At 40.8% G+C, this 8,373-nt stretch overlaps 1 protein-coding gene across 1 annotated transcript in view; it reads right to left on the bottom strand.

The window, feature by feature from the left end:
• Positions 1-2,317: 2,317 nt before the first annotated feature.
• The window catches only part of MYO5C (myosin VC), a 41,838-nt gene continuing 35,782 nt past the window's right edge, over positions 2,318-8,373 (bottom strand). Inside the window, exons 38-42 of the mRNA XM_064158181.1 lie at positions 7,986-8,136; positions 7,199-7,481; positions 5,865-6,039; positions 5,294-5,374; positions 2,318-4,208 (exon numbers count right to left, since the gene is read on the bottom strand). Coding sequence (XP_064014251.1) covers positions 4,056-4,208; positions 5,294-5,374; positions 5,865-6,039; positions 7,199-7,481; positions 7,986-8,136 — 843 coding nt within the window. The 3' untranslated portion in view covers positions 2,318-4,055. The remainder of the gene's footprint in view (positions 4,209-5,293; positions 5,375-5,864; positions 6,040-7,198; positions 7,482-7,985; positions 8,137-8,373) is intronic.

The following is an 8,373-nucleotide window of genomic DNA, read 5'->3' as shown; positions in this document are numbered from 1 at the left end:
AGGGGGGTTGGAACTAGATGATCTTTAAGGTCCCTTCCAACCTAAACCATTCTATGAGGCTGTGAATTTTACTTCAGGTAGTATTCTGACACGTTACAAAATTTTGTTACAAGAGAGGCCAACAGAACTCCTGAGTAATTAAAAAGCAGTGTTATATCTGAGACTGCCTGTGAGAATGATGGATTTGCACACTAGTTCATAAAGACACAAACAATTTAAACCAACAACCTCAAAAAAGACAACTTCTTGCACTGTAGTCTGAAATTCTGAACGTAGTACTTCAAGTGACTATAGAAATCTTAAAATGGTACCATGGTGAAACATTAAAAAATATGCTAGAGAGAAATTCTGTACAATGAGTCTTGTTGATAAATACCCAAAATTACTCACCTTTTCAAACAGCAAGAGCCTGGAGAGTCTCGGGACGACTGAATAAGCTGTGTGCAGTTGCTAATGCAGAAAGGCAACCTTCCTGTTAAGTCTACTTAAAGGGTATTTAAAGCTCAGCCACTCCAGTTGTATCACACCTCCGGTCAGTTGTGTGCTGATGATTATAGTTTAAAGGCTTTACTTTAAGTGCCCTCTTTCAGAATGCAAAGAACACAAAGGCTTCGGGAAAGCAGATTTTACCTGCCTGTTCCATACAGCAGCGATTTTTGGTTGGCTTCCAAATGTTAATGCTTAAACAGAGTGAGGTGACCGGTGACTGATCTTCCAACTATCAAACTGACTTTCTAACAAGCAGCACTGCCAATGTCACATCTCTCTTGTAATCTTAATGAAGTTTAAAAGTCAAACAGATTTATTAGTGCCCATGCTGGTTCTTCCTTCTTTAACTATTCACCCATTTTACGACAATGAATTTTAAACGCATGAGTTTAAAAATCGCTGCTTTTCTCTACTCTTTGAAGATATTTTGGGGAAACTTAGAACTTTTCAGATGTATTTTCACAGAAGTGCTGAAGGTCACATCTACTACTGAGACCCTACTGAAACAACTGAAATCATGCCCTTTGCTTTTGATAGACATAAGAGCCAAGACAAAATTAAGAAAAAAAGTGAATTAGTACTCAGCCAAGACTTGGAGAGAAGGAACCTGTCCTAGTCCTTTTTATTAGATTATGGGAACACAGGATTGAAAGGAATCATCTATGCTGCTGAGTCCTAATCCCAGAAACTGCAGGAGCCACATGTTTAAACACATGCAAAGATGCCAACTGCATTTCACACATCCCTCCATAAACCATTTCAGCGTTTTCCCACTGAAGTAAGCAGCATAATTTGACATCTTCCCATCTGAATGAAACAATTTTCCCATTTGCTATCATTCTAGGAAAGTTATCTTCAGTAACGTCTCATTCATGTACCTATCTTTGCTGAAACTGCTTCCTATTTAGAATTACAGACAACAAACTGGATTTTGTACTTATGTTCTGGTTGAAAACATTAATGTCAGCAAAAGCAAGGTAAGTTTCTGAGATCATAGAGTAGACACTGATCATCCTTAACTTCCCTTTAAAATTAATCTATTTTTGTGATTTGCTCACACTGTGTATAAGGTACACTCCACACAAACCTCTCAAAGTAACCCAGCATCAGATTGCTACAGCAATTTCCCTCCATTAAAAGTGCTTTGTCCTAAAGACATACATATGCCTGCTGTCACTGCTGTGTGATGCAGACGTTAAGAGCAGGTTGTGACTGTACTCACCTCATCCCAGGTAACTGATAAATAGCTCCAGTAACTGTAAAAAAAAGGCTATGTACAAACTTACATGCTTGAGCGTGTCCAGAGAAGGGCGACGAGGCTGGGGAGAGGCCTTGAGCACAGCCCTACGAGGAGAGGCTGAGGGAGCTGGGGTTGTTTAGCCTGGAGAAGAGGAGGCTCAGGGGTGACCTTATTGCTGTCTACAACTACCTGAGGGGTGGTTGTGGCCAGGAGGAGGTTGCTTTCTTCTCTCAGGTGGCCAGCACCAGAACAAGAGGACACAGCCTCAGGCTGCACCAGGGGAGATTTAGGCTCGAGGTGAGGAGAAAGTTCTTCACTGAGAGAGTCACTGGACACTGGAATGGGCTGCCCGGGGAGGTGGTGGAGTCGCCGTCCCTGGAGCTGTTCAAGGCAGGATTGGATGTGGCATTTGGTGCCATGGTCTAGCCTTGAGCTCTGTGGTAAAGGGTTGGACTTGATGATCTGTGAGGTCTCTTCCAACCTTGGTGATACTGTGAACTACAGCAACAAAAATTGCTTGCTTTCCAATATTTACAGAAATTCATGAGGAGCAAAGGAAGACACACAAACGACACAGCAAAGCAACTGGACCATTAACTAAGTGTTTATGGTGCAATACAAAACTGACATTATTCACTGATGCTCACATAGTTCCAGGTAACTTCTTTCAAATGGTCCCATAATGAAAACACAGCTATTGCACCACTGAAAGCACTACAAATTGATTTAAAAGCTACTTTATTTAACACAATGAAATCCTGGTCTACCTATGTGTCTGTGATACTTTGTACAGCTTTTATTGTTATTGGACAAGCCACAACATTCTTCCTTCATGTAACTCTGTGGGTATCACCATGAACATTTCAATGTGCACAGTAAACACCAAGAACACTAAGTGATTCCTTCTCTCTATTTACAGATTGTTCTGTGTAAAATTAAGCAAGAAGTACTAAAATGCTGTGTAATTAAAAAAAATCTAATCGATTGCTCTTTAATATTTAATTAATTAGAATATTTTCAGTATTTCAAAGTACTTGATCAATAATTATGTCTAAAAGGCTGTCTAGAAAACTAGCATTATTTACTGAGGAATTCCTACAGACATCGTTGTGGTGAGGTGAATGTTGTTTCTCCAGTTGTTCTGATAGGATCCAGTGCTAAAGAAAGCTACTCTTAGTTGCATTCTGACCACAGAGAGAAGGCTGAACAAAATAAAAAGGGGACCACTTCCACTTCTACATATTCAGCAACTGAAGTGAAGTAAATAGATCAAACGTGAGGAATCCAGTTTGGTTTACCAGCAAGACCAGGCCACAGCAGCTGTATTCAGTCCTATTTGGTTTTTGAACCAGAGAAGAGAAATCAGCAAAAAACACAAGGGAGGGAGGTGCTGTGCACGTGTGTGCATACTCAGTGTACATTCTGAAACATATTGCACTGGAGGTGGAACCAAACCATGAGAAACTTCTGTTCTTCAGGAAAACAAACCTGGATCTTTACATGAATTTTATATCTGACTCTTCTATTCTAAAGATCAAAACATTCAGACTAGTCTCTGCAGAGAACAAAACTGAAATCTGTCTTCAAGAAGAGCACCCAAATCCTCCCCTGGCTGAAGAGCTGCCTATTGTGCCTGGGTTGCAATGCAAGCATCCAGCAAGCCAAGCCAGCATGCCCATGAAAAGACAATGTGGGTTTGTGACAGTAGTTCTCTTAGACTGATCTCAGTTCCCTGGCTTCAATGTAGCTGCCTTTTTTTTCCCCCAAAAACAACTGTGGAAGGATCTTCCTTTCCCTTCTATTACAGTCTTCTGAATGAACTGTTATAAAAGACTTCTTTTAAGAACTGAATAAAGGTATAATAAGTATAGAAGGGTGAAGGCTACTGTAAAATAGGTCCAGTACATCAAGGCAATGAACATAATTACCTTGGGAAAAAAAATCTCTTGTTACAGGAAGCAAAGGAAAGGAAAATTGTGAAGTAAGAACATCTATCACATGGAATTCTTCCCCTCTGACTGGTGCTGACAGGGTGCCAATGCAAACTTGGCATATACAAATGCTTCTCTTGTTAGGTTTGAGCTAAAAAACTGTATGGTTAACTTAGTGTTCAGCTGATGATATAAAGTCATCATTGTAAGAATGTAATAAAGGGAGTAAGAAAAAAAGAGAAGGAAACCACAAGCTGTAATTATTCCTCTGAAGTCTTGACTCAAGAAGAAGTTTTTAACAGTTTCCTTTGCCGTAATCTGCCATACTATCCACCAGCTGGAAAGTCTGCTTGTCTTCACGTAGTCTTTGAGGAAACACCAATGCATTGGTTTTACTAAACCCTCGTGAGAAAGCCAAGTTTGAAGCTGCTGGGGACTTGTATCATTTCCAAGGCATGTGGAGAGGGGGTGAAAGGAAATGTCACTTGGAAAAGATACTTGGTATCAAGCATCAGCTGTGGAACATCCTCCCGATTGTTAAGCATGGCCTGAAATCGTGACAGAAAGAGCAAGAAAATACTGTATTTAGAATCACAGAATCATAGAATTAACCAGGTTGGAAGAGACCTCCAAGATCATCCAGTCCAACCTAGCACCCTGCCCTATCCAATCAACTAGACCACGGCATTAAGTGCCTCATCCAGTCTTTTCTTGAAGACCCCCAGGGACGGTGCCTCCACCACCTCCCTGGGCAGCCCATTCCAATGGGAAATCACTCTCTCTGTCAAGAACTTCTTCCTAACATCCAGCCTATACCTACCCTGGCACAACTTGAGACTGTGTCCCCTTGTTCTATTGGTGGTTACCTGGGAGAAGAGGCCACCCCCCACCTGGCTACAATGCCCTTTCAGGTAGTTGTAGACAGTAATAAGATCACCCCTGAGCCTCCTCTTCTCCAGGCTAAACAGGCCCAGCTCCCTCAACCTCTCCTCATAGGATTTGTGCTCCAGGCCCCTCATCAGCTTCGTTGCCCTTCTCTGGACATGTTCCAGCACCTCAACATCCTTCTTGAATTGAGTGGCCCAGAACTGGACACAGTACTCAAGGTGTGGCCTGACCAGTGCTGAGTACAGGGGAAGAATAACCTCCCTTGACCTACTGGCCACACTGTTCCTTATGCAGGCCAGGATGCCATTGGCTCTCTTGGCCACCTGTGCACACTGCTGGCTCATCTTCAGCTTACTGTCTATCAGTACCCCCAGGTCCCTTTCCTCCTGACTGCTCTCCAGCCACTCAGTCCCCAGCCTATAGCGCTGCTTGGGGTTGTTGTGGCCAAAGTGCAGAACCCTGCCCTTGGCCTTGTTAAATCTCATCCCATTGGCCTCTGCCCACCCATCCAGCCTGTCCAGGTCCCTCTGCAGGGCTCTCCTACCTTCCAATCGAAGCAAAGGCAGTACATGGTTTGCTTCTCATCTTGCTTTCACTAGGAGGCTTCTTTTGATCAGTTTCAAATGACTATAAGCTGACTGACTTAACATGATGCAAAGGTCAAGTATAACTAGGTAGCACCAAAACCTGTGGGTATGAAGCATTCTGTAACTTGGAGAAGAGGAAGAGGAGTTGTGGTTCCTACCTGGACTTTCCGAACAAATGCTGGAGTCACTCTTTTCTCAAAATCGTCTATTGGAGTGTATGAGTTGAGGATCTTAACTATCTGTGCAAATGACAAAAGGATACTTTAGCATGTTACAGCAAGCAGGAAAATAATAAAGGAGAAAGCATTAATATAATGTCTTTATTGGCATTTAATAAGTTTCAGCACAGAATTTACAGTAAAAAAAGAATTTTTACTCGTCACCTAATGAGGTGTTATGTGTCTGATGACTCATTTCCAGAGGTGTCAGTAGGATCAAGGAGATGCAGGATGAGCTGAGTTGATTAAGTGAAACAAGAAAAAAAAGCCTCTGACAAAGTGAAGAAAATAATAGTGTAAAATAAAGAGACAGGCTAGAACAAAGCAGACAAATACACCACAAGAGAAGCTAAAAGGAGTCTAAAATTGAATTTAACAAGTGGTGATGTGGAATGCTGAGGAATACTATTTTTCAGTCAAGCAAAATGCCAGTAGCCTTTTGCAGCAAATAAATGCACATAGCCAAGATTCTGCAGCTGATGCTGCTAAAAGAAAAGAGATGGTTCATTACCTGCACAGTAGAAAGAGATGTGCAGTGTTCACATATTTCCTTGGCATCTTCATCTGTGATCTTTTTAACCTGAAGGAGCCAGGCTGCTTGAGATAGAGGCTCCAATGTTTCTTTGGCATTGCTGCTTTGAAGATTCTTGTCCTTAAGCCATTCTTCCAAGTAGCTGATATTACATCTGGGTTAAACCATGATGGATAACATAAATTCCCCCTTACAAGCAACTTACATTAAAGACTTCTAAAGAAGGAATGTTCCTCTAATGCAGTGTTCAAACTCATACATTTTAATTGAAAAACTATACCCATAGATGATAACAATCAACCAATTAAACAACCAACCAATAGCTTATTGATATGTAAGTTTAATCCCTTGTATATTTCAATTACTTTCTTTTATTATTATTTCTTAAAGCATGGCTCATAGGCATCAAGTTATTAGTTTAGCTGTTGTTTACAGAAAATGACTACTATATACTGGTATTGCCTATCATAGTGTAGCATGGTATGTCTTTGAGATTTTCAGCTACAGCTGTGCTTGAACAGGAAATCAGAACAATATTTGCACATCACAAAGCAGTGCTGGACTTATAGCTGATGACCTTAAAGGTTAAAGCGGCTTTCTTCTAGTAATATTCCCAGAGGGATCAAGATTGTGCTCAAAAAAAAGACTGGATGAGGCACTTAGAGCCATGGTCTTAGTTGACTGGGCAGGGCTAGGTGATAGGTTGGACTGGATGATCTTGGAGGTCTCTTCCAACTTGGATGATTCTATGAATTTACTGGTTTTCTTTCACCTCAGTCTGCAGACTCAAATGGAGAGCAAATTAACTGTCTTCTGCAAAACAGGTACCAGCATGTTCTCTTGATGCTCTTAACAAAACAGATGATGCCTGCTCTACACCCTCAAAGCCTCTGTCTCAGTGCCTTCTTGTCAACAGAGCATGAAAAATGCAAGTCAGCTTTTGCCTGTCTGCCAGCTATAGCACACCACACCTGTTTACTACAGTAAGGAAGAGCAAAAAAAAATATTTGTCACATCATGAGTGAACTAACATGGAAAGAATCCTAAACATGTCTGGCTTTAAACTCCAGACTGCAATTTTCTCTGTCTTCTCCTCCATTACTGTTTCCATGGAAAGAATGATTTGTAGTATGTTATGCTGAGGAAGCTCAGCCCCAAATTAGAGTATCTGCTTTTTTCAAAGAGAGTACATGACAAATAGCTACTGCCAGAAGAATGGGGAGAGAATATCCAGTGACTTAAGAGATGAAAGATATTACATGAAAGTGTCAAAAAATAAAGTCTTGAGTTTGTGGAAACTTTACAGGCTTTACCTTATCTGCATTCCTTTTCTACATGAACACATGTCCTTGCGGAGGAAGAGACTATTGAGGGTGATAGCTCCAATCAGAAAGAAAAGCTGCTTGACTGCCTGCTTTAGAAGCTCAGAGTCCAATCCATTCTGGCACATAGTACTATAAAAATAGCTGAGCTGTTGCAGGATAGAGGTCATTGTGTAGGTATCGGTGTCATCTATACTAGAAGAACGTTTACGGAATCCTGTAGGTTTCAAGCCAGAAATTCCCTGAAGACTTTCATATTCCAGCATGCCTGGTACTGAAACACAACAGAAAACAAACAGCAAAACCAAAGCTCCTGCAGCTCCTTTCATTCTATTAACTTAATTACTGCACGAAACCTACTGTCAGGATATTTTCCAAGTTAAACAATGCAACAAAAGTAAGATACTGACAAAGGCTTTTTGAGCACAGATTATAATAAGCCTTTTCTTTTTGCAGAGTGCTGATAGGTTTCAAAGCATTATCCCACACCAGGAAATGTTATGAAGGAAAAGTCTTTCTAAACACTGCAGGGATATACCATTCAGTGGAATTCATATGTGCAGACACACATTATGCAGGTACACATATGTATAAATCAAGAGGATTAACTAGCCTGTCCCATCCTGCCATGGTCTAGTTGATTGGATAGGGCTGGGTGCTAGGTTGGACTGGATGATCTTGGAGGTCTCTTCCAACCTAGTTAATTCTATAACCTGGTTATTCTATAAGCTTTATTCACAAGCCACATTTAAGGCTGTCTGGATTGCTGCTGTCTTACCAATCATAGGCTGAATGTTGTTCTCCATTACAATAATGAATTGGTGATAGATACGAATGGCCAAATCACTAAGAACTTGTCTGTATTCTGAGAGATCAAAATGCTTCAAGCAGTTCTTATTCTGACGTGGAGTGTTACATTTCATAAATTCCTACAAGTGAAAATTAAATATAAATACTAGAAATCACAGAACATTGTAATCATAAACTGCTACTACAATGTAATGTAGCTATGGAAGTAACTCATTCCAGCTCTGGCTGAACACAGTCTCAAAATGCTTCAAAGCTCCTGATAACTTTTAACAGATGCTTCCAGTTCTGGGCTTTCAATGTATGTTGATATTTATGCTATTCTTGAAGTCCAGTCATGCCAAAGGAAAGATATTCAT

The sequence above is a fragment of the Pogoniulus pusillus genome, chromosome 17 (assembly GCF_015220805.1).
Source record: "Pogoniulus pusillus isolate bPogPus1 chromosome 17, bPogPus1.pri, whole genome shotgun sequence".
NCBI lineage: Eukaryota > Metazoa > Chordata > Aves > Piciformes > Lybiidae > Pogoniulus > Pogoniulus pusillus.
The sequence above is the reverse complement of the archived record's forward strand: the minus strand, read 5'-3'. Positions and strand labels throughout refer to the sequence as shown.